Source organism: Pituophis catenifer, unplaced genomic scaffold, assembly GCF_029215685.1.
Source record: "Pituophis catenifer annectens isolate HBS135680 unplaced genomic scaffold, rPitCat1.0.hap2 SCAF_1, whole genome shotgun sequence".
In the NCBI taxonomy this organism is placed as follows: Eukaryota; Metazoa; Chordata; class Lepidosauria; order Squamata; family Colubridae; genus Pituophis; species Pituophis catenifer.
In genome coordinates this window covers 66,359,970-66,387,036 of record NW_027256881.1, presented here as the reverse complement: position 1 = coordinate 66,387,036, position 27,067 = coordinate 66,359,970, and the positions used below count along the sequence as shown (strand labels likewise).

Below are 27,067 nucleotides of genomic sequence, written 5' to 3'. Positions count from 1 at the left end.
AAAAGGCTTCTTATTCTTCAGTAAAACAACTTATCTAAGAGAACTTGGAGCTTGACTCTCTTCCGCTAACTCCTAAGAGCAGGTTTTATTTTCTAGAGTGAGAGTTATTGCCAAACTCTCAATGAAGCTCTGCCAACAGGAACCTCATTGCCTTTCTGTCTTACTAAGTGGTTCCCATAAAAATCCTCATCTGTAGAAGATTCTTCAACCTTCTAAACATCATATAATTCATATATAAGATGCATAGAATAATGGCTATGCATGTACCCATCCAGAGCAGGCCACAGGTTTCCTGGTTCGATCACAAGATGCAAAGAAAGATGATAATGAAAATCTTGCTTTCAAAACCTTTTTGATTTTAAGAGACAAATATACTCTAAAGATGACCTTTAAATAAACATTAATGAAAACTTGGCAAAAATATTTTCGCTGTTATCTTAGATGACAAATTGTTTAAGCTACAATTCTTTTCATACAGTTATTTCAGCAATATTCCTTGGATTTTCTCCAAACTTCACTTGGAAATAAAATTCTCATCTCCTTATTTTCTTTCATCTAATTTGTGAACTTTTCCGAACTAACTTAACATTTAGTTTTCTATGTGTGAAAAGATAAATGCTTTAAAAGAGAAAGAAAAGAAAAAGAAGATTCCTTTGAGAGAAAGGGGGAAGGGAAAGGAAGGGCAGAGGGGGGAGGGAGTGGGAGAGAATTTACAATTTATATGGCAGACAGATTCCACTACAGAAATTGTAACTTTAAACTAATGCATAGGCCAATGTTTAACTACACTTTTAATTAAGTTTAAACTACACTTTTAAAAATCCCCGAAACAAAACCTATAATAAATACAGTATCCTTTGTAATAGTATCTGCAAGTATTAAAATATAACCATTCCAAAGCATTTATGATTAAAGAAACTGTAAGAGTTTAAAATATAAAATACTGACATACCTCTGGAGCCAAATATTCTGGAGTACCACAGAACGTTTTCATAGTAGCTGCATCTGTGATTCCTTCTTTGCAAAGTCCAAAATCTGTAATTTTTATGTGTCCATCTTTATCCAGCATTAGATTTTCTAACTGTATTTTTAAAACACACACAAAAAACAGTCACTTAAAGACAAAAAACCCCACCTATTACAATTTTGCTATCAATAAAAGTAATAGATAATGACAAATCTAATATTTTAAAGTTTTTTTTTCCTTTAAAACTAGTCTAAAAGTCACTTGAACTGATTGAAGTTATAGATTTATTTACATATCTTTACTCCTTTAACCCAGTGTGCTGTTTCCATTTTAATATATTTCCTCATTTACTCTTTCTGAAGAACCAATAATGGCTTTTAAAATATTATTATTCTAAGAAAAAAAAATACCAGCATATCTATTAATTATATATCTTTGTAGCTAGTTTGATATTTACTTATTTCATTTATACAATTGCTATTTATATTTTTATAGCATGATTTTTAGGACTAGGCAAATCCTACACAAGATGTACTGCTGAACATGAGGGTACACACCTTTTAAAAAGTGGCTCATGCTATCTTGATAGGCATGTGTGCACCTTGTTTCACTGGTAAACACACAGCCATTTAACCTTAGAGGGAACAGCAGCATACACTTGCAGGAAAAAGCATAAATGGAGAAGGAACTACTCTATGTAGTGGTAATCTATCTTCTTAAACATGAAAGAGCGATAACTGGAATTATGTAAAACAGTTCATACATTGTACAGAAAAAGTGAAATAACAATGTCTTCTTGTTTTAATGAATCAAATTCTGTACTGTGGGCAATTGGAATTCTAAAGCTTCCAGGAAAGAGAACTCATTTTAATGTATCCATATATTATGGCCAAAGTTCATTATTCTGTAATTATATAGAAACTAAAGGTGTTTGCAGCAAGTCATGAAGACTGAAAAGTTCTATTCACATATGTGGTATATCATGATGCAAACACTATTATATAATTATGAATTTACAGTATATAGTGATTTCGATGCAATTACATAAATCATGGGATTTGAATCAAGATATTTTAGCAATTGCTCCCCTTGCTAAATCATCAATGGAAGTTTCTTCATCATATCAATCGCTAATCAAGGTGACTGATCGCTAATCAAGGAGATAAGCAACCTAAAACTAAGGAGAAATTTCCTGATGGTTAGAAACGGCTTACAACAGAAATTCTGGCTCAATTGTGGTCCTAAGTCAAAACTACCTACATTTGTTTAAGCATGCTTGACCTGTTATAATGTGGGCCTTTTGAACCAGTTTTAGCTTCTAATTACTTCTCATGAGGTAGTAGAGAAAGGAATGCCGAAGGAGAAAAGATGGAGAGGAACAGAAAATATGACCTCAAAATGTGAGTAAGTTCTTTTCACGTAGCACAAGGGAATGGCAGAAATAGTCAGTGGAAAAAGGAATCAAGAATGACAGTAAGTGGAAATGCTCCAGTTTGTTTCTATTACAAGAAAATAAGTCATTTAAAAAAAACTGTTGGATCCACCAATGTGAGGAGACCTCGAATAGATTACTTTATTCCCCAGAGACCATTTCCATCTACACAGAGAGAGGGGAGGGAGAGGGGGGAACAAATGTAAAGATGTCTAAAAAGCCTAGGAAAATCTGCTTGAAATCAAAAAGACAGACATCAGACTGGATTTTGGGGAAGGAGGAAGGGCCGTCTGTTTTATGTCTTACACTCCACACACTATAGGAAATGTCTCATTCATTTGAAAGCATCATAGGTTTTCATAATATAAGCACCAGCATCTCAAACTTTACTAACTACCATACAAATAAATATGAAAAAACTATCCAAATTCTGAATGAGAATTCAAGATGATACATTCTCAGGATCTTTTTCAAAAACAAAATCCCAAACAATAAATTAATTGAAAGTATATTAGTGTAGCAGATACTGCATATCCATGGCTAACTATATTCACAAGTAGGAAAGTTCACTACTGGCATTAAATATTTCAATTCTCTGAAATATACCATGGATTTCTTTTCAAATTAAATTATTTGATTTATGATTGCAGAATCATAAGCTTACTGAATCGATTGCATTTGCCTTGAAATATAACAGGGTGGATAAACATTGACAATTTTTTTTAAATCACAAAAATCAGATTTTTAAATTATTTTTTATCAAATTTATTTTAATATAATGCTTTTGGAGTAAAAATCTATCTAAAGATAGTTTTCTATTTAAGATACATTCATAATTTAGTTTATTCAGCATGAAATGGAGCTTAGTTATGTAGCATGAGGCTGTATATTCTGCAATATTGGGATTGTCAATGAGTCAACAGTGGGTCAAAGGAGGAGCTGCTGTGGGACAGAGACGACAGTTGCTCTTTAAAAATTATGATTTAAATCAAGTTGATTTAAATCAAGCCTTTTTACTAGTGATTTACATCGTAATTTAAATCATGATTTAAATCGATTTGATTTAAATTGACTTGATTTAAATCAAATCCACCATGAAATATAAATTGGCTAAAATTGTACATAAAAAGCGATAATACAGTGGATATAAAAAGTCTTCATACCCACTTCTGGCACGCGTGCCATAGGTTCGCCATCACGGATAAAGGGTATATGGATTGAATAAAAAAGGGTGAGTATACAATGTTGTCTCATTTCTTTGCTAACCTGAAGCTAGTCTGTTTCATCATGTGTTGTCCATATTGTGGCTTCCTGGCTATATATTATTTTCTCATTAGGACAATGAGGATTTTTTTAGGATTCCCGTTTTTCTAAGCACAAATTACACCTTGACATGATCAAAAATCTTAAGCATTTATATAAAGAATTAACCATATAGTGAATTTCTTGGGGTATTTTTTGGCTTTCTCACTGCATCAGCAATAATGTCTTATTCCTTATTCCTTTTCTAAAGCCAGCATGAATATCTGGTACTCTTTTCCTATGTAGGGCTCTAATCTGCATTGGATGACTATATGCTTTATATTGGTAGCTTGTGAAATTAAGGATATTCACAAAAGTTCACATACTCCTTATTTCACTATGCAGATTGATGTTTTCCTATCTGTTGGCCACTGCATAATTCTCTAGACCAGGGGTGTCAAATTCAAGGCCCGTGGGCCGAATCCGGCCTCCGGGGTGCTTAGATCTGGGCCACGGTGCCTCTGCCAGCGAAAACGAAGCAAATGGGATCTATAGCTCAGAGGGTCTCATTTTCGCTGGCAAAGGGTTGCAGGAGGCCATCATGGCCGAAACCGGAGCTCGTGAGTGCTGCGCACAACCCTCCTGAGCTCCATTTTCACTGGCAGAGGGCTGCAGGAGGCCGTCCCAGCTGGAAACAGAGCTTGGGCGCCTGTATTCGCTGGCAGAGTGCTTGGGCCACAGGTGCCCCCGACACAAACGATGTCAAGCTGGTGATGCCCATCCTGGCCCTGCCAATCCCGGCCCCGTGAGGTCAAACACAATCCTGATGCGGCCCTCAATCAATAGCAACTCACAGTGCTTTTACAGCCCTCTCTAAGCGGTTTACAGAGTCAGCATATTGCCTCCCCCAACAATCTAGGTCCTCATTTTACTGACCTCAGAAGGATGGAAGGCTGAGTCAACCTTGAGCCTGGTGAGAGTCGATCTGCCAAATTGCAGGCAGCCAGCAGTCAGCAGAAGTAACCTGCAGTACTGCACTCTAACCACTGCATCACCACAGCAATGAAATTGAATTTGACACTCCTGCTCTAGACTTTTCTAGCAGAGCTTGGTTAGAATCTTCACTGATTTTTCTTCTGTTGCTTGCCATATTTCTGTTAGTATTCCATCAGTTCTTGTAACCTTTCAATTTGGCAAGGACTGGAATGCTAATGGTAGCTTCACCTTCTAGTACAGGTAGTCCTCGACTTATGACCACAATTGAGCCCAAAACTTCTGTTTGTTAATTTGTTAAGTGAGTTTTGCCCCATTTGACAACATTTCTTCCCACTGTTGTTAAGTGATTCACTGCAGTTGTTAAGTTAGTCATACGGTTGTTAAGTGAATCTGGCTTCCTCACTGACATTGCTTGTGGGAAGGTCACAAAAGGGGATCACACGACCCCGAGACACTGCAATCATCATAAATATGAGTCAGTTACTGAATTTTGGTCTCATTACCATGGGGATACTGCAACCATTGTAAGTGTGAAAACAATCATAAGTCACTTTTTTCAGTGCCATTGTAATAAACAGTCACTAAATGAACTGTTGTAAGTCAAGGACTACTTGTACTAGAGGGAGTATCTTATAAGTAACCAAATATGCAAGATCTACTTATAAGTAGGGATATGTTTCTAAGGGGCATTGTGATGACATATCTACTGTACAATATTTCAATATATACCTTCCATTTTTGTCTTGATATGAAGAAATTAATTATTAATAGTAGAAATGTGCAACAAAAATAGTGCATGTAATTTTCATACATGGAATAGTTGCAACACAAGAACACAAATATTCAAGAAGTTTTGATCTACCCCAAAATGAAATAGTTGTTTTGTTCCAGATATTGACTAAACCATAGAAATACTGGGTAGTTCCTGGAATGGAAGGAGTAAGAGCAATAAAAATCCACAAATGTCAATGGCAGCAGCTAAGGGAAGAAGGGGAGGGAGGGCATTAGGAAATTAAGGGGCAGGAAAATCAACAGGCAGCTGCTGAGAGGAAGAATGAAGAGATAAAATGGAACAGTAGTCTTTCTACTTCCTCATGAAAATCATTCTAAAATTTAGTTTGATTAAAACCTGGGCCAACACAAACATTCTGCCGGATTGCTTTGTTTGATTTTAGAGGATTTTTTAAAAAATATTTTCAATTGTTTGGACTTTCCTAGTTATCACAACCATATTTAAAGCACACTTTAGAAGTCTGGTCCCTAATCGTCTTCTCCAAATCTTTGACCACTAAAATTTTGAGCAGAGAGAAGCCGAACATATAAAGAGACTTGATTACTGATCAAAAAGATGTCTGAATATAATTTTGTTAAGGAGTTAGTAACAAATTCCAATATTTAAGCTTTTTGAATTTCATCAAGTAAATCAATTATAAGCATCTGAAGAATAGATGTGTATCCACATCATTTAAAATAAAAAAAAAATCTATTCAATACCACACAAAATTCATACATCAAACACAAAATACTTTCTCAAAAGCCTTGAAAAACTATGGAAAGAATAGGTATGAACTACTTTTTTATGTTTGTCAATTGACTGTATCTTATAGAAAGGTATAGAAAGCATTATGCACAGTGACAGTCTTCCAAAATGGAAAGAATTCCTGGTTGGTCAGTTGGTTGGTTGGTTGGTTGGTTGGTTGGTTGGTTGGTTGGTTGGTTGGTTGGGTATGTATTTATTTAAACAATTTACAGATAGTCCTTGTACAACAACAATTGGGACCAGAATTTCTATCATTAAATGAAACAGTCAGTAAGTGAATTATCATGTCAATGATCTGATTTAACACAGTTGTTAAATGAATCACATGGTCATTAAGTGAATTATATGGGTATTAAGTGAATCCAGTTTCCGTAATTGAATTTGCTTGTCTAAAGCTAGCTAGGGAGGTCATAAATTATGATAACATGACTGCATACTCCAATCGTTGTGAATGCGAGCCAGTTGCCAAGCACCTGAATTGCCATCATGTGACCACTGTGTGCAATGAACGTATTTTTAAGGATAGGTCATAAATTCATTTTTTTCAAGGTTGCTGTAACTTCAAACCATTGTTAAAAGAACGATTGTAAGTCGAGAACTACCCGCATGTAAGCTATCTACCCACAGCAGTGGTTCTGGGCAATGCACAAAAGATACAAACTATACTATTTCACTGCAGTTATGTGTTCACCAATGTTTTCTATGCCATTTCTATGCTTTATTTGTAAAACCAATATCAAAAATGAGAGTTCTAATTTCTGATATATATAATCTCTTTTAAATATCTCCTAAATATTTAATTTTCTAAGTAGTAAGAATTCCTCAACTGAGCAGCCTAGAAAAAATAATATGCTATTTCTGAGGGCCTAGCTTCAACCCTTTTATACATATTTCTTTCCAGGCTCCCCTATTAAAATTGACTACCCCCTATACCTTCTATCATAAAAATCCAGTTTGACTTTGACTACATTCAGTTTTAAACTACTACAAACATATTGAGAGCTAATCTAATCAGAAATGGAAAAACACAACACAGATTGTGAAAAAATGAAAGGGGGAAAAAGAGAAAATTAATTGCTTTAGATCTAGTTACTTGTCCAGATAACAATTCAATTCTTTCACCAGAACATGCTATCCTCTTCCAATATAAAAAAAAACATAGATGTTCCTTTGGCAATGACATATGATCACAACTCCCATGCTTTCTGTAAAGAGTTAAGGGATTTTGACTGACCCAAAATGCAAAGTTTTAAAACAGAGTAACATTTCCTGAGCTACTCTGAATTGCACAAATATGTCCTTTGGAGTTATTAATTAATTAAACAAATGTATAATATACATATGTTGAGATAAATTGCTTTCCAATACTGATATGTGACAGAATACCAAAAGAAGACAAATATTCAGAAGTTTGGGATATCATAAAAGTGTTACTATTATCTCTGTTTTTATTGTACATGCCTATCTTCTGTGGACCAGGCCACCAAATGACATCTCAGTATAACTTAAATAAAAAATCATCCAAAAAGGAAAGAGACTTCGGTAATGTGAGCATAGTATCTCATAAGGCGCCAACTTGAGAAATTCAGTGAAAACTGGAGCAAGACAGCAGCTTGCAACTATAGACTGAGATTTTAGGTATACCAGAAACATGCATGGAAAGCAGAAATTATGTGGTTACCTAAATATGAGACATCACTAGCTGAACATTGGGGGATGCAGTACAGTTGCCATCAAATTCTGATGGCAACCAAGTGAGAACAAATGAGGACATCTGCCAAATAAGTATAACAGTTTACTAAGTGACGGAAAGCTCCCACATTTTATAAGATTTTGTATCACAGGTAATCTCAGGTGATTTATGATGGCAATTATCAATGGAATTTCTGTCGCTAAGCAATACAATCATAAAGCACAACCCCACCACTTAGTGACAGCAATCCCTGCAGTTCTAGTTTCCATCATTAACTAAATCCCACAGTCCTTAGGTAAGGCAATTTCTGCTGGCTTCCCACAACCAAGGTCATTGGGAAAGCCAGCAGGAACTTGTAAGTCCCAGGCTTGCAGGCAGGTAAGTGGATAGGGTAGGGAGCAAGAGGGTCGGGGGAGGGGGTATGTCAATTGGGGAAGTTTGCAACAGAATGCCTGAGGCACTATGAGTGGTCCTTGGTGCTCTCTGAGCTTGGTTGTTTTCTTGCAGACATTTCATTGCTAAACTAGGCAACATCATCAGTTTTAGTAAGAAGTGTTCTCATAGACCTACCGGTATTATAATATAAACTGAGAGCAATCCCCCTTCTTTCTAACACTGATGATGTTACCTAGTTTGCATAATAAAACATCTACAAGAAAACAACCAGGCTCAGAGAGCACCAAAGGCACCTCATTTCAACTCTGAGCTACAGAGTTGAATGAGGCAGTGCATGAGGCAGGGAGGGTGTGTGAGAGTATGAAGAGGTATGAAGATGCCAAGCAGGTCGGGGAGGGTACACAAAGTGCAAGGGGGTGCAAAAGAAGTGTGATGCTGAGATGGTGCAAAGGGGAGTATAAAAGGCATAATATGGATTGGGGAGGATACTACAGGGATCAGAAATGGTGTGTGAGATGTGTCCTGGATTGGGTGCATGAGTGTACTCTAGTGGCTAGTATGGTGCAAGCACATAGGAGCTGGAAGAAAGTATGTAGATAGGGAAGACCTAGCCCAGAGAATTGCAACCTTCTCTGCCTGCTTCCCTATAACTTTCTGGAGAAGACACTAGGGAAGGTTGCAAATGTGATCATGTGATCGCAGGACATTTGGCAATCACTCATAAGTGTGAACAGGTTGCTAAGCACCCAGATTGCAATCAAGTAACCACAGGGATGCTGAGATGGTTAAAATTCTGAGGACCAGTGGTAACCACCATTCGATCAGCACCATTATAACTTGGAACGATCACTGACCAAATTCTTATAGGTCAAGATCTACATGAAAATGAAGTAACAGTAGGTATTACAAGTAGCAGGATTGCAAACATAGTTAGGTTCTGAGCTGTTGAGGATAAATATACAACTGGAAAGAATATTAGCAAATTGTAAATCCATTTTATGTGATTATTCTCTTTAGTGATTAATACCTAGTCCATTTTCCTGTCAAAGAAGCCCTTCATAGTCCTTGTTTTAATCAAATAATGCCAATTATTCTGAATTATTTAGGCCCTGACATGTTTCGCAAAATATGAAACCACAGTAGGGAAATATGAAACATTGTACTTACAATGAAAATGAACAGAAGTTCAGAACAAAACATCAACACTTAAGTTTGATTTATCCAAGTTTAAAGTAAAAACAAAAGAATCCTCAATGTGTCAACGCCAGTTGCAATGAGGAAAAAAACTTAGACAAAAGGGTTCCTCTGTATTTTCCAAGATAGATTAGCACTGAACGTTCTTTTAGAACATTTAAAAACCAGTCCCTATTTTCATTTATGGAGTTTAATTATAACTGTAGCATTTATATGTGGTTTTAAATATGTTTGATGAAAAAAGCAACAGAAATAGCACATTCCTTTATTCATACCACTAAACTGAATCTTTCTTATGAATTATTTAAACAAATGCCAAGTTATACAGTGCACAATATAAAATTGAATAATAAGCATTTTGATGAACTTCAATCTAGACCGCAATTTTCTAGTTATTTTTTCAAAATAGCATAACTTTCATAATTACTTTGTTTCTCCCAATAGTCTCTTCAAAAACAACATTTTGATTACTTTTTTTTACCTTGAGATCACGATATACAATCTTTCCAGAATGCAGATAGTCCAAAGCAGACACAATTTCTGCACCATAGAAGCGTGTGCGATCCTCAGAGAACACCCGCTCTCTCGACAAATGGAAAAACAGCTGCAGGGTAAACAGCAGGGACAGGATTGCAATAATTACTGATTTAGTGGGGGAAATTAACACAAACATAAAACACCTCTCATCACCATATTGTGATGATAGATAGTGTACTCTCAGTGGACATTCAGCACTCTTAGATAGCAGCTGGTTTATCTTTTCCAGGTTTCCAAGGGGAAAAAGCGAGCTGTTAAATCAGCATTTTAATCAATATACCAATCTTGTTTAAGGCATTTTCCTTGCTACCCATTTAACCTTCAGTTACCAGAGGAAAAATGTGCATCATCATCATTCTCTACTTTTTTCTTCCAGCTCCTCTTTCTCCTTGTTTTTTTTTAAATTTGTAGCAAAGAAACTAACGTAGGAATTCTACCAATCACTCTACCAATGCCTTTATATTAAACAAAATAATGAGTATGGTTTAAAAAGTGTGTTTGCGGTCACTAAATCTGGGCATTAGAAAGGACAATTTAAACAATCAAATCCAACCCCTATCCGAACAGAAATTTCAGTCATCAAAGAGGATGACTATTCTAGTCTCTGCTTGAATATATCCTGCAAAAGGAAATCCACTTTTCTGAGTAACTTGTTCCACCATAAAGCTTCTCTTCATATAAGGATTCCCACCCACTCACCCCAAATTTCATTCAGAGGATGTAGCTTTATCTAAATCTATTACTCCTTTTCTGTGCTTAGAATCAGAGAAAACATAACTTGCATTACTTATGTGTGATTTTTTTTCAGGAATTTAAACACTGTTCAGTTTTTCAACATTAAACATATGCAGCATAGTAAATCATTTTTTTACAAAGGGTTAGTTTCTTCATCTTGTTTCCCTTCCTGAACTTATCTCGATGTCCCTGAATATTTTTTAAAGTATGATGCACAATATAGGTAGTCCTCAACTTATAACCACAATTGGGACGAGAATATCTGTTACTAAGAAAGGCAATTGTTAAAGGAGTAGTGCCCAATTTTACAACCTTTTTGCCATGGTTGTTAAGCAAATCACTGCAGTTGTTAAGTGAATCACATGGTCATTAAGTAAATACAGTTTCCCCTGTTAATTTTGCTTGTCAGAAGATAGCTGGGAAGGTTACCAATGGTGATCACATTAGCCCAGGATGCTGCAAGTGCTGAAAATACATGCTAGTTGCCTAGCACTTACATTTTGATCACATGACTATGGGGATGTTGAGACAGTTATAAGTGGTAGGAGGACTGGCTGTAAATCACTTTTTTCAGTGCAGTTGTAACTTTGAATAGTTGTTAAACAAATAATTGTAAGTTGTGAACTGCATGTACTGTCATAGTACTCAAACTGAGGATCTGAGTAATACAGGATAAAGTGGAACTATTACTTCCCTCGATTTGGAACTAGTTATGCAACCTAAAATTGTATTTGCCTTTCTCAGCGTAACATGACACTTAGTTACATTCAGTTGGCAATCAATTATTATTCCATCATATTTTTTATCAATGCCATTAGTCTGTAATGCTCATTTCAATGCCAATGCATTTGATTTGTTACTAAAAGAAGAGCTTTGCATTTGTCTCTTAGATTTCATTGCTTATTTTCAACTTTTTCTCTATCTCATCAGGATCAATTTAAATCATATTTCTCTCTTATAGAATATTTGCAGTGTTGTGTCATTTGCAAATCTGTTAAGTTTACCTTTCATTTTTTTCAAGTTACTTAACACCAGAGCACTGAATCTCTTAGCATACACTTTTCTTCAACTGGATTAAGAATTACCAATGAGCAATCTTTCAGTACAATTTTTGAGGTAGCTATATATGCTGTTCAGTTCTCGTGCATGCTACCTACACATGTACACTAGCTTATAATCAAAATGTCCTAGAATACTTTAATTGTTTTGTAAAAACAAAATGATTTTTTATTTTTTATTGAAAAATAATTAAAAATGATTTTTTAATTTTTTTAAATGATATCTTACAGAGCTAATAAAATGTATTCCTAGCAAATAGGAAATGACTCTTGATAGTAATCATATTGCTTTGAGATGCTTGCAGGTTAATTCATTTATGAGTTATCAAGAATCTTGTTAAGTATCAACATCAGATTGACTACTCTGCAGTCACTCCATTCTGCTTTCTAAATATTTTTTTTTCCTTTCACTTTTTCTTCTATTCAATCATGTCTGATTCTCACAGGCAGCCTGGACAAATCCCTATAACTTTCTTGGCAAGGTTTTTTCTAAAACTGAAATAAATTGACTGGATAGAAACAATATTTGGTTGTTTCCAGTCCTACGGTATTCCACCAGTTCTCTAAAATTTCTAAAAGATAATGAATATTCATCAGTATCATCAGATAATGGTAACTCAGGTAATTCAGCTTCTACAAAGATGAACAGAACTAGATACAAAGTTTTAGTTCAGAAAATTGAACCAATAACAATAATTAGAACTTTGTAGTTCAGAAAATTGAGCCAATAACAATAATTAGAAGCACAGAATAAACTTGGAATGGATCTCAGATATCACTTCATCCATTCCCTTGCTCAGTGTAGGGTCTAACAAAGCATCTCTCAATAGATGCTCATCTAGTCTCTGAAGACCTCCAGAAAAAAAGAACTACATTTGGCAGCTTGCCTGAGAGCTCATATAGGTAGTCCTCAGGTTATGACCATTCATTCTACAACTATTCAAAATTACAACACCACTGAACAAATGGTAGTTATAACCAGTCCTCAGAGACATGGCCATTGCAGCATGTGGTCACATGGCCAAAATTTGAGTCCTTTGCAATCCTCCCGCATTTACAACTGCATGCACTTCAACTTCCCCTCTCCACCTATCTTTCTCCCATCTATACTGTTTTGACCACCCTGCACTCTGCTGCCCTACATTCTGCCCTGTATCCCACCACCCCTCACTGCCCCCAGCTGACCTTCGCCATCTTCTTCCTTCTGCTGATGAAGCGCACCTGGCCGAGGCAGCTGCTGGCCCTTCACGAGACCTCCACGACACTTCTGCGAGGAGGAAGAAGATGGCGAAGGTCAGCTGGGGGTGGTGGGGTAGGCGACAGCAGCAGAGTGCAGGCCAACCAAAAGGGCAGAGATAGGGAGAGGTAGGTGGGAGGGAGTTGAAGTGGAAACAAGCATGGCAGAGTGGTGGAGCCTCATCTACTGAAAGGAGCTCGCAGGACCCAGATGGTGGGGAACAGCACAACAAAGATGGCAGTTCATGCAGGGCAGGAGAAAGGTGAAGTCTTCACTTAATGATAGCATGGTCCTCGCCTAACAACCACAATTAAGACTACTGGAACTGCCTTCACTAGTGGTGTAATCACATGATGCTTCACCTAATGGCCACTGCACTTAGCAACAGAAATTCCAGTCCCGTTAGGATCAAGTATTCAAGATGAACAGCCTCCTAGTGAACAGCCACAGCCTTCTTCCATGTAAACTATCGGTCTGCCTTTGGAGCACTAGAAATTATCCACACTTTATGCTACATAACTTTTAATATATCTGAACACTGCTATCATATTTAGTTTTTGCTGTCATTTCTACAGGCTAAAGTTAACCTATATCCTTTACCATTCTTCATAGGATTTATTTTCCAGGTATTTTGCCATTTTGATAGCCTTTCTCTAACTCAAATTTTTCACTGTACCTTTTAGAACTATAATGCCTAGATCTGCACATAGTATTCCAAATGTGGTTTAAACGGAGCAGATTAGAGTGGAACACTTAATTCCTGTGACATGGATTCTATGATCCTGTTAATGCATCGCAGGATGGCATTTACCATATTTTTCGGACTATAAGATGCTCCAGACTATAAGACGCACCTAGCTTTTGGGGAGGAAAACAAGAAAAAAAAATTGCCTCTGCCTCCCAGCAATTTGCCTCCTTGCAGCCAACAGCCTGGTCAACTTCAGTACAGCCTGATTTAGCACGAGTAGCTGATGCCTCCTGGAATACTGCCTATCAGCTGTTCCAGGCTGCAGGGATCACCACCGCCCATCACCACAGTCACTGCCCATTGCCGCTGCCACCTATCTCCACCTATCGCCACCTCTGCATGCCCCAACTACGGCCTCTGCATGTCCCATTTTCGGCCCATTCCAGTCGGCGGGGATAGGCTGCGGTGGCAATCCTCACTGCCTGGAACAGGCCAAAAATGGGGCATGTGGAGACCGAAAATGGGGTGTGCAGAGGCAGTGATAGGCGGCAGCAGCGATGGGCAGTGGCAGTGGCGATGGGTGGTGCCAATCCCCACAGCCTGGAACAGCTGATAGGTGGTATTCCAAGAGACAGATCCAACCGCCAATCAGCTGCTCGTGCTAAATCAGACTGTGCTGAAGCTAACCAGGAGGTAAATTGCTGGGAGGTAGAGGCTGAAGGTGGGGGCTGACAGGTGGGCGGGGCTTTGGCAACATTCGCTGTATAAGACACACAGACATTTCCACCCACTTTTTTTGGGGGGGAGTGTGTCTTGTACACCGAAAAATACGGTACCTTTTATGTATTCTATCACACTTCTGATTGACATGGGCATCCAGATTCTTTTCATATGTACTATTCCAAGCCAGTTCACATCATCCTATATTTATGTCTTATATTTCTCCTACTCAGATGAAAAACTTAACACTTCTCCTTGCTAAATTCTATTCTGCTCACTTATCTTGTACTAGCCCTACCGCTCAGTTTTGTCCTAATTGCAAACTTTGTAAGTGTCCCCCAAACTCTCATATCCAAGTCATTTATAAAACTATTGAACAGCAGAGGATCCAAGACAGAGCCTTATAGCATTCCAATCAAAAGTTCGTCTCAAAATGAAGTGGTCATTAATGAGCCCTCTTTTTGTTTGATGATTCAATCAACAGTGAGTCCTTCTGTTAGTCCTTTTAATATCTGTTAGAAACATATTGCTCCAGTTCTGCAGAAATTCTATAGTTCAAGAGGAGCAAAGTGAGAGTTAAGAAATTCAGCCTTCTCATAATAACCCATTACCACTTTAATATTTTTATTTTTAATATTTTTTCCTCACAATGGCACACATTCTTTTTGATTTTCTCTTTTTTTCTAACGTAGGAAGAAAATCTTTCTCTGTTGTTTTAGGTACTTCAAACATGAGCTCATTCATAGCATCTTTAGATTTCTGGTATTTTCCCTTCTTGTGGGAACTGTTTTCTTCTTCGGGATGTTACTTGATAGAATTTCTCATTCTTTCTGGGAAATTTTGTCCTTAAATATTTGAAGCCATTTTATCCAACCCAACTCCCAGCAGAATTCATTAAGGTCTACTTTCTTATGTTACCAAAGATGTAACCATATAATTCCATTGCATTAATGTTAACTCATTCATTCATAAACTTTGTTAATTAAATATTTATGATATGTAATGCTGTATGATATAAATTGCAACAACTTTGTTCATATACATTGGGAATTCAATAGCAATCTAATTTCAGCAATTATTAAAAATGGGATTTCTTTACAAGTTTTCTTTTCTGCATATTAAATCCAATTTATACTATCATAGGAATTTAAGTTTCTCTCCCAAAATACTCTAGAATAAAAAGTTAATTCAGAACTTGCATATCCTCACCAAAATATTTCTACTACGAGGCTTAAATTAAACAGAAGTACAGAAGAAATGCTGAGTATGAAATAAGGATCATGGTATACATACATACATACATACATACATACATACATACATACAGAGAGGGAGAGGGAGTTTTTGTCCAGATGAAACATATCACTGTCTTCAATTGCATTTTTTTCATAAGCAAAATGTTTTAATAGATAACTCTATGGCAAAACATAGAGGTAAACTGTCCAATAAAACTGAAGTTTAAAAAAAGGATAAAACAAGTGAAATTCTAATACTTTCAAAGGTAGTCTTTAGTAAATTAATATTCTGAGACTTAACAAATGACAATTTTTTATGTAATAAGTAATCGGCAGAAAATGCCTTTTTAAAAAATCCAAATTTCCCTACCCATATAATTAGATCCTCTTAAACTTGCTAGGCATTTTGCTCACAGGAAAGGCTGACTAAGAAGTTCAATATTTTTACTTATTTTATATTTATTTAGCAAATTTATTTATTCAGCAAACTGAGAAATGCATGTGAGTAGGAAGGACAAGTGTTAGTAAAAGAAAATGTTACAGAGATTTCAGTTATACTAAAGGACTATGTCAGTAAACTTAATAGTTAAGACAGAAATCAAAGCAGCAATAACATTACTTGTTTCGCCTCTTACCTCTCCTCCATTGACATATTCCATAACAAAACACAGTCGATCCTTGGTCTGGAATGAATATTTCAAAGACTTAAAGGAAAAAAAAAAGCAGTTATTAAAGCAGCCTATCTTCTAGCAATAAAGACAAAGGCAATATACAGTATAATCATTTCTATTCAATTCATATATACCTCAATCCTATAACTATATAATCAGAAGTAATATGAGGGTCAATGGAATTTAACACTGGGAAAGTGTTAAATGACACAAAAAAGGTAATTTAATTTCAGAATAAAAACTGCCATGCAAAACCACTTAAAGAGGTGTTTTGGGAAATGCTTTTTAAAAACCTACTGCTCAAGTGTCAAATTATATATCCTCTCAAAAGCACAGCACAGTAGATTTAAGGCCTTTTAACATTGTCTGAGGATGAGTATGCACAAACATATGACAATTCTATTTGTGTCAGTCCTAGAAAAGGAATTAATGCTTCAAGCAAATAGTTAAGAGGGGTACTAAACACTCTGGTTTTGAACAGACAAAGTATAAAAGGAAATCAGAGGAAGGTATGGAGAGATTGTGACCTTGGTAATTCACAAAGGAAGTGTTAGTAGTATCACAAATATGTTTGCATTAATGAATTCAACTAAGTGATTTCTTGACATACTGTGTAAGAAAATCCTGTCTCTGAATAAGTTGCAGGAAATTGACCTGAACCTTTTAATAAATTCAAGCTCAGCTGTTTCTGAATAAATATGGTCTTTGTAACCTATTTGCTCAAGAATGGCACTTTCTCACTGACAAAAAAAGAGATAAAAGAAAATGTGTCCGTAGTGATTCTCAATCATCCAGGTCATGGTTGTCCCAAAGGTGTTTTTCAAAAGGCAACTGGACTTCAGAACTGAAGAAGCTTCTTGGATGAGAAGTGAAACATTTTCAAGGAAAAAACCAAGGAAGTCCAGTTGCCCTTTGAAAAATACTTTTGGGGAAACGAAATGTCTTTAAAGTATCTAATAATTGCTTTTATTCACTACCTCAATGTATTTGGACTTCAGCGTTTATCAAAAATTCAAATTCCTTTTCTATTTTCAAAAATAGAAACTTTCTTACTTCATTTTAATTTGAGAATTACACCTAATTCCCTTCATCTTTTCTGACCACTATTACTGGCCTGAAGGTAGCAATCTCAAATGTCTATGAAATCACACATTTGCATTATATTCTGTTTTAACAGATATTAACAGAACTTGGAGTTCTTCTAGACCAACTCCCTGTTCAAGCAGGAAACCTATACGAGGGGTGAAATGCTCCCAGATCAGACCAGACCGCCCGGTCAAGTAGCAATCTTGGCCGGTGGTTCGGCGATCCAGTAGCGATGGCGGAGCAAACCTGGTTTTAACCTGGAAGTAATGTGTTTTTTTACCTTCTGCGCATGCACAGGAGGTTTTGCGGATGCGTAGAAGGTTTTGCGCCAGGGGTGGGTTCTAAAATTTTTTACTACCGATTCTGTGGGCATGGCTTATTTTGTGGGCGTGGCTTGGAGGGAGTAATGTGACTGGCTGGGCGTGGCCAACTTTTTTTTTTTACTTTTAAAAACATTTTTTCTACAACCTTAAAAAAGTGCAGAAAAAAATGCTTTTAAAAGCCTCTGACGATCAGGCAACTCAGCTGGGATCACCAGAGGCTTTTAAAAGCATTTTTTTCCCTACAACCTCTTCAGCCAAAGAGGTTGCAGAAAAAAAGGCTTTTAGGAGCCTCTGACGATCAGGCAACTCAGCTGGGATCGCCAGAGGCTTTTAAAGGCATTTTTTTCCTACAACCTCTTCAGAAGAGGTTGTAGGAAAAAAAAATGCTTTTAAAAGCCTCCGGCGATCTCAGCTGAGCCGCACGATCATCAGAGGCTTTTTTTTTATTTTTTACTTTTAAAAGCATTTTTTCGGCTGAAAAGGTTGTAGAAAAAATGCTTTTAAAAGTTTTTTTTTTTTAAAGCCTCTGATGAGGTGGGCGGGGTAAGCGAGCGGCAACCGGGCCGGGGACCGGTTTGGAGGCATGGCCAGCCAATGTTATTACAGGTTCTCCGAACTACTATAAATTTTTACTACCGGTTCTTGCAAACTGGTGCAAACCAGGAGCAATCCACCACTGTTTTGCGCATGTGCAGAAGGTCTGCGAGCACAAGTGATATGCGCGTGTGGCGCGTGCGCTTCAAAACTAGTAAGGAAGGTAAGTAAATTTCACCCCTGCCCTATACCATTTTGGACAAGTGACTGTCCAATCTCTTCATAAAATCCTCCAGTGATGGAGCATCCAGAGTTTCTGAAAGCAAGCTATACCACTGATTAATTGTTCTGTCAAGAAATTTTTCTTTATTTTCTGTCGTTGACTAGTTTCCATCCATTGCTTCTTGATCTGCCATTATGTGTTCTGGAGAATAGGTTGACTTCCTCTTCTTTGTGGCAACCCCTTAGATATTAGAACACTGCTATCATATCACCCTAGTACTTCTTTTCATTATACTTATTAGACATAACCAATTCCTGCAATAATTCTTCATGTTTTAGCCTCCAATCCCTTAACCATCTTTGATGCTCTTCTCTGCACTCTTTCTAGTTTCAACATCTTTATTATATTGTGGTGACCTAAATTGGATGCAATATTCCAACTATGACCTTACCAAGGCATTATAAAGCGGTACTAACACTTCATATGATCTTGATTCTATCCCTCTGTTAACACTGCCTAGGCCTGCATTAACTTTTTTGGCGGCTGCAGCACACTACCGGCTCATATTTAAGTGATTGTTCACTAGGACTCCAAGATCCCTCTCACAGTTACTACTATTGAGCCAGGTATCACCTATTATATACCTGTGCATTTAGTTTTTCTTGCTATTACTTACTTTTGTCACCACTGGATTTTATTTTTTTAGATAGAGTACTGCAAGATGTTTTAGGTGCTGCAAGCTATTTTACTTCTCTTTTGATTTTAATTACTGGTATGTTGAATAATTGTCTTAGGGGAAAAAGGAAATATGATGCAAAGAAAAAGTGTACCTCTCTTTATAGCAATTCATAATAAAAAAATGAATTCTTCTCCAGAATCTTTTATAATTTGCAGCTATTCTAATACAATATCATGATGGTGTAAGATTAAATAAAATACCCACAATATATATCAAAATATAAATGATGAACCCATTATCACTTTTCTTTTTTAAATAAACCCATCACTGCATATGAACTTGAAGTATCCCATCTGTTTAGTCCAGCATCATTATACTGGAGATTAACACTGCTAAGTATTCAGAACAGAACTGTTGATGCAAATACTCTGGACCAAAAATGTCTTGGTGTATTAGCAACAATTGAATATGCCAAAGTAACTGACATAAACAAGACACACCATAAGGCTCTGAAGTATAATCTATTTATTGGAAACCTTATTAAGTCTTGTCCAGATAATTACAGTTGTATAAAAATACTACTTCAATTGACTCAAACAGGATCATTTGAAATTTATAAATATGTATATACATGATACAGCTGGGAGAAATATAGATGGCAGAATCAATCTGAAAGGTAAATGGAAAGTAGCAAAAAGAGCTTTTTCTCCACAATATTTAACCCTTCTTCTCTGCAATATGAAGATACATTTTTATCTTAAATAAAGAACTCTATAAAATTACTATTCTTAACTATCATTTGGGTCTGAAGATAAGTGAAATTTAAGTTGAAGGAATAAACGTTTTATGAATAATGCATAGGCAAAACCCAAATATAACCCAAGAAGCATGATAGAAACAGGACCCTGTGGGTGAAATTAATTTCTAGAAAAATGTCCTGAAGGCTAAATATAGTCTTAATATAATGGCTACTAAATTTAACTTTCATATAAAAATGGTATATTTTTATTAAGAGATTTAAAAGAGGAACCACTCTTCTCAAGAATATTTCAAGCAATATAAAACAGAAATATACTCATAGAGAAACACAAAAAAAACTTTAATAGAGTTCATAACTGGTTTTAGTTGAAAACTAAATTAATAAATTTGCAATATGAGAATAGTATACCTTTTCCAAAACTGGTCTATAACCAGCAGAGCCTCCAGTCAAGAGGGAATGTACACATCTGGAGAACACTGGAGAACAATATATACTTATTTTACAGCTGTGCAAATTGCTCAATGAGGTGTTTCTCTAGATCAGGGGTGTCAAATTGGCAGCCCGTGGGCTAGATGCGTCACACACCCATCCAGTTCCACGAAGGGGGAAATGTTACAAAATGTCACGTGACGGCAACCTGACACAGTGAGTTTGATACCCGTGCTCTAGGTCCATGGCATGTTTTCCCTACATGGCTATACAGGTGGAGAATATACCTCCACTGGAATTGCCAGTAAAACGTTTTACTTCATGCAACTAAATGCTTGAGTGGTATGGGGAAGACTTCTCTATACAGGCATGGTTAGCGGATATTTTAAAGGCAAAATCATCTAAAGATAGTTTTTCTGAAAACATTTAAGCATATAAATTAATATTAAAATATACTTAAAGTTATTCCACTAAAAAAACTTAAACTATAACATTTGCTTTTGATTTATAACTATATGAACTATAAGTCAAAAGCAAATGTTGTTACAGTTTAAGCGTTTATGAAGGCAGCTTTGAATGAATGTCACAAAGTATATTCATGACTTTTTTATCCAACGGAACTTATTTTTCCAAGCAATTTATATATCCAACTAATTGTCTACCGTATTTTTTGGAGTATAAGATGCACTGGAGTATAAGACGCACTTTAGTTTTTGGGAAGGAAAATAAGAAAAAAGCTGATTGGCTGGTGGATCGGCCTCCCGGAATACCCCCAATCAGCTGTTCCCAGAGGTGAATTTTAACAACAGGTTCTTTGGTTGTGAGCTCTGTGCCTTGCTTTTTTTCGCTTTTTTTTTCTGCCTCTGAAACTTCTGAAACAGAGCTTCAGAAAAAAAGCCTCTGAAACTGTTTGGGGGCTTCTTTTCTGAAGCTTCGTTTCTGATGCTTTTTTCAGCCTCTGAAACCTCCGTTTGAGAAACTGGAAGGGGCTACATTCAGAGTATAAGACGCACCCAGATTTTCACTCTCTTTTTTTTGGGGGGGGGGGAGGTACATCTTATACTCCGAAAAATACGGTATTTGGCTCACAAAATTGTTCAGGTGACCAAAGGCCCAATACTATGAATTATTAGTCCCAAATACTACCCAGTTTAGGGAATATGAGATAGTGAAGGTATCAATATTGAAGTTGAAAAAGTAATTTACTGCATACTGAATAAATTGTCAGAAATAATTACTGGGGCAGTTTTATCTTGAAAAATTTGCATTGTACTAGAATTTGTGATTGTTTATGATAAAATATGTATCTTGTTTATTAGATAGCAATAATAATTATTGGTCTTGTTCCATCCTATATATTATAGAAGAAAATAAATTAATGCTAGAACATCTGATCTAGCTCTAGAATATGCATTATGTTTTTCCTAGCAAAGTTTTTATCCTGGATCACCAATATATGTCATTTGGACTGGATCTGAAATAGGTCTTTGATACTGTTAGTTGCCCCATTTATCATCTCAACAAGAATACTAGCTAGTTGTAAAACCTATTTTTATATTTATGAATCAGTTCCATCCAATCTTCTCAACAAATTTATTTAGCATCTTTATCAGTTGGGATTTTTAAAGCATTTTTTGTGTTCTGGTTGTTTTAGGCGATTTAACTGAAAAATTGTACTCTCTTTGCCTTTCTTTTTTTATATATTAAAAAAAATCCCATCTTGGCTGAAGATGAGTAGGAAAATTGAGGTAGGGTGGAATGCTGAGGAATAAGACATATAAGAAGAATATAGATCGGGGCACCCATTCTTTTTTTGATGACTGTATATTCAGCCACCTACCTCTAAGTAATTGCTGCATACACACGGAGTTCAATGCACTATTTTTAAAAAAATAAAGCAATATAGTAGGATGGGTGATTCAAAGGGAGGGGGGAGGGAGGGACAGAAGAGACAAGACCAGACAAAAGCATGATGTGATCCATACGCTCATGTTTTTTGTGTTAATACTCTGTATAGTGTTATATAAGTACACTGAGTTTCAGGATGCATTTAAACAACTGAAAAGATTGTGTTGGTAGATTGTTAGTTGTACACAGAGAAGCAGTTGGTACAATTTATTTAAATGTCAGTACTGTTGGAAGAACATGACAAAACACTAATAATGTATGATATAATTGAAGATACTGGTTATCATTTTCAAAGACCTATCTGACTCATGGCCTGGGTATCTTCAAGACCATCCTCTCTGAAGTAAATTGCCAATCCAGTGAAATCAGGGAAAGAAGTTTTGCTGAAGGTCCTATACCTGAGGGAATTCCATCTGCAGGGACCCCGCAAATGAGCCTTTTCAGTGTAAGCCCTTCTTCTATAGATAACTTGCCCTTACACATTCTCACTGCTGGATTGCTTTTTCAGGATTGATGAAATTGAGCTCTTGGATACTATAGAACATTATCAGGTCATTAAGATCTGACTCTTTCTCTAACAGATGGTTACCATTGTTGTTTTTTCTCTTCAGTTCCTTATAATACTATATCTGTTTAAATTTCTTCTATATTTCATTAAAACACAAGAAACCCCCCCCCCCCATTTTTTGCATCTGGTGACAAAGTTTTGAATATATACTGCAGCTGTTATGCACTTGAAATCAGCCTAAAATATTTTAATTAAGAACTGGCCTGAACCAAACTAAGCTAAATAATGGCACTGGTACCAAAGGCATTGAAAATATGCTACATTTATTTAAGATATTTCTATATCAATTTTTAATTAAAAAACATCAAGGAGGTTTTTAACACAATTAATCCCCAAACTATTTCCTGAAACTGTTTGTCTTCTCTTTTCACTTATAGTATAATGCCTAACCATATAGTTTTAATATCTTCATACTTAAAGTCACCACATTATAGTATAGTTTAGGCATAATCAATCCAGTTGAACATTCTAGAAATTATTGAGAATAAATTTCCAAGTAGTTTTACAAAATAGTGTAAATTTAATTATCTATACTCACTGTTAGAAAAGGATGTCTAGTGTTTTTCAATACTCTACTTTCTGTAAGAGTGTGAGCCACTTCATCCTAAAAAATAAAAAATGCAATATTAAAATTAGTAATTTTAGAAGAAAAAACTAGATCAAAACATTATTGTAAAAACATACAAGAAGTTTCTGGAATATCATACACTAACCATTTTTAAAAAGCTTCAAAAGGATACATCATATATCATTCACATCAAACCTATAACAAACAGTACTGCTACAACACTATGATAAACTAATTTTAGTCTCCCATAATATTGAATTATGGAATCTAGTATTTATTGTTGAGAAAATTATGCAGTGTTTCCTTGAATAATCACTTTTTAAAGTATAAAAGTATATAAAGAGATGCAAAATCTTTTGTGAGTTTTCTGATCTGAAGTGAGCCATTATGACTTATAGGCTAAAGTTAGAATAGTCTAACTCTAAAAGAGGTTGGCCTCTTTTGGTATGTCCAGAATGGCCTCTTTTGATATGTTCTGAGAGCAGAATATTTTCATTTTGTAATATTTGATGTATATCTAAAATGTGCCACCATAGAAATATATAATTAAGATCTGAAGCTCAAATGCTGTAGACTACGACTGCTATGACATATAAACAGTATGGTATTCATCAAGAGTGCAGCCTCTCTCCCTTCTGCCGGTCTTCGTTGCGAAGTGCCCTCCTGTTATCTGGAGTTTGCTCGCAACACAGGGACTCCCAAGCCGCACACAAGTGAAGGAAACAATGCGGAGAGTTGCGAGAGCGAGGGCGGTTCTGCCGGCACGCCGGGTAACCAGCTCCTCGCTCATGGCTCAAACGGCTGCTTTCGGACCGTTTCAAGGTCCCCTTTCCTTTGCACTGTCAGAGAACGTCCAAAGGCGGCTGGCGCCCCAGCCGGGAAACGCCGAAGCCGCCCAGCGCCAAAGTATCTGATCTTTTTATAAAACGCAACCCTCTGAAGTACAAAACAGCTGAGGTTTTTAAACTTTGAAGCAAATTTGACAGTTTATATATCAGAACCAAAGGCACTCCAGTCTAATCACCTCTGAGTGAAAAGACTGGACATGCGCAGAAGGAAGGGGCGTGACCAGGATGTAGAGGAAGTTTGAATGGCATTCAGTCTATCCAATGACGGTGGAACCTTCCCAATCGGTGGAATATCGGAGCAGCGAGGGAGGAAAATGATATCTCATACTGAATCTGTATGGACGGGCCAAAATTAATCAGCAAAAAGTATCTTTGAATTTAATTTGATACAGTTTGGTCCAATATCTGATGTTTAAAAAATCAGACAGGAAGTAAGGTGAAAAAGCTCTGCCTGAAATCCTGGTGGACTGCTAGCAAGAGTCAACTATTCTGCCACACATAGTCACAGACTGATTTGGTATGGGCAATTGGTGTCATGGTATACTAACTGTGCATTCCTTGCTTCATTCTGAGCTTGGTTATTTTCTTGCAGACATTTCATTATCCAAAATAGATAACATCATCAATATTAGTAAGGAGTGGGGTTTGCTCTCTGTTTATATTCTAGTGGCTTGTCCGGTCACTATTTGTGACGGTGGTCTTAGAGGTTCTTTGGTTGGGCTGTTTACTTTGGCTGTTTAGAATTATACTAAATGTATACCCAGATGCAATACGGAGGTTTTAAGAATTACTTTATAAGAAATTACATGATGGGACTGTAGGACAGGAGGGGAAAATTTCTGGGAAAGAACAGTTCTTACATTGCAATGAATCCCATTTCCAGCCTCCATTAAACCAGGAGACTTATATTTAAGAGATAAGTTAAGAAGATAGTATAAATATTCTTGTTAACTTTAAAATTTGGGTGTGTCTGATTAAAGCCTTTATATCACAATATAAAGAAGTTTAAGAAGTTATCTTATAGACACTTTATTCCAATAAGATTTATAGGAGTGAAAATAAGCTATTTTCACAAATAACTATATTTACAACAAAATTATATTAAACACATAAACATACCTTTGCAATAATAACTTCCTTTTTTAAAATTTTCATAGCATAATATTTCCCACTTGCCTTCTCCCGGACCAGAATAACTTTGCCAAAAGTGCCTTTGCCAAGTAGTTTTAAGTAATCAAAATCATTCATTGTCTGTATGAAGTATAAGATGAAAAATTAATGGAATTTACAGCTTGCAGATATTGTGTTCATTAAAATATTGTTGTCCATTAGTAAAATCTATGGTTATGAAGAAACAAGCTATTCTTTACAAATCAGTGTGGTATGATTCCAAATTCTGATATCATTTTATTATTACTATCTACAGTATAAGAAAGCTTGTACACATTTGAAAAGGAAGTACACCAACAGGTCAATGATCCTACATAGTATAGACCTGTGATGGCGAATCTATGGCACGTGTGCCAGAAGTAGCATACGAAGCCATGTCGCCTGGCATGTGCTATGTTGCCCATTCCTCTTCCGGGTTTCTGGCACACATGTGCATGCGATGATCAGCTGGCCTTTGTGCATGAGGCAGTGCCGGAAATTGGAAGAGCTAATCTTCCATTTTCCAAGGTGAATATGCACACCATGCCAAAAAGGTTCACCATCACTGGTATAGACAATTATATAGCTATACAACATAGAGAAGAATAATTAATAGATTAATCAAAATGTTTTACAACTCCCAGAAAGATCATCAACTGCAGAGAAATATGAGAATTTAAAAATCTTTAACAGGGTCATACTGTTGGCTCTGAAGCTTCACATGAAAATTTCCTACACCAAAAAGTGACTTCAAAGTACTGAAACATCAACAATCAACCTGTTTGTTTTCTTTGCAGTTTGCAGATTGCTTGTGTTCAACCCAGCTTGTAAAAACTTTTAAGTGGACTATAATGATTTTTTGTTCTGTAAACAAGTGACAATTATCTCTAGAAGGTCAAAATAGAAATCTAATAGCATTTCTTGTTTAAAAATATACTTCAGAACTGAAAAGGTAATTTTTTAATGTAATGATCTCTAGGAAGAACACATGTTTATAAAGGAAAAACACTGCTTAATGAATAGAATCATTTCAAAGTCTAAACATTATTTACAAGCTGCTGAAAGCAATCTCATGCGATGATCTATCATCTCTTATGGTGAATATTTTAGTTACAGATGAAGAATGATCATTTCCCAGAGATAGGAAAATAACCCTTTGTCTCAAATACTCAGTAACTGATATTCCTATACTGTAATTGGCTTCCACACTTTTAAAGAAGCTGGATCTAAAAATTTATCTTTTATTAACACATTCTTATGCATCACATTAACCAGATAAGATTTGGTCATCTAATAAGACACAGTTAATGCTCCAGTTGCATCCTCCTAAAGACAAATATGCACAACGATAATGTTCTCAATCCTTCTAATAAGCTCACCTAATAACTATAATCAACCTGTCACATCTGCCTTCTAGGAAACATAATGTGTTATTTTTCTTATCAGATTGCAGGAACTTTTCATGCTCATTTTTCAGGATATATTAAAACAGTAAGCCAATCAATACATAATACTCTACTGCTGATGTAGTAACTATAATAATATTAGAAATGGTATTTCTCTGATCACCATTAAAGCCCCCACACATATATCAATATATTGAAGATGTCTATTTGGGCCTCTACCAGTATCTCTGTATTAATAAACCACA

General features: G+C 36.1%; 1 protein-coding gene across 1 annotated transcript in view; it reads right to left on the bottom strand.

Annotated features, from left to right (window-relative positions):
- The window catches only part of AKT3 (AKT serine/threonine kinase 3), a 174,004-nt gene that overhangs the window by 27,581 nt on the left and 119,356 nt on the right, over positions 1-27,067 (bottom strand). The window contains exons 6-10 of the mRNA XM_070950561.1: positions 25,387-25,518; positions 23,390-23,455; positions 16,306-16,374; positions 9,942-10,064; positions 953-1,081 (exon numbers count right to left, since the gene is read on the bottom strand). Of these exons, the coding sequence (XP_070806662.1) occupies positions 953-1,081; positions 9,942-10,064; positions 16,306-16,374; positions 23,390-23,455; positions 25,387-25,518 (519 nt within the window). The remainder of the gene's footprint in view (positions 1-952; positions 1,082-9,941; positions 10,065-16,305; positions 16,375-23,389; positions 23,456-25,386; positions 25,519-27,067) is intronic.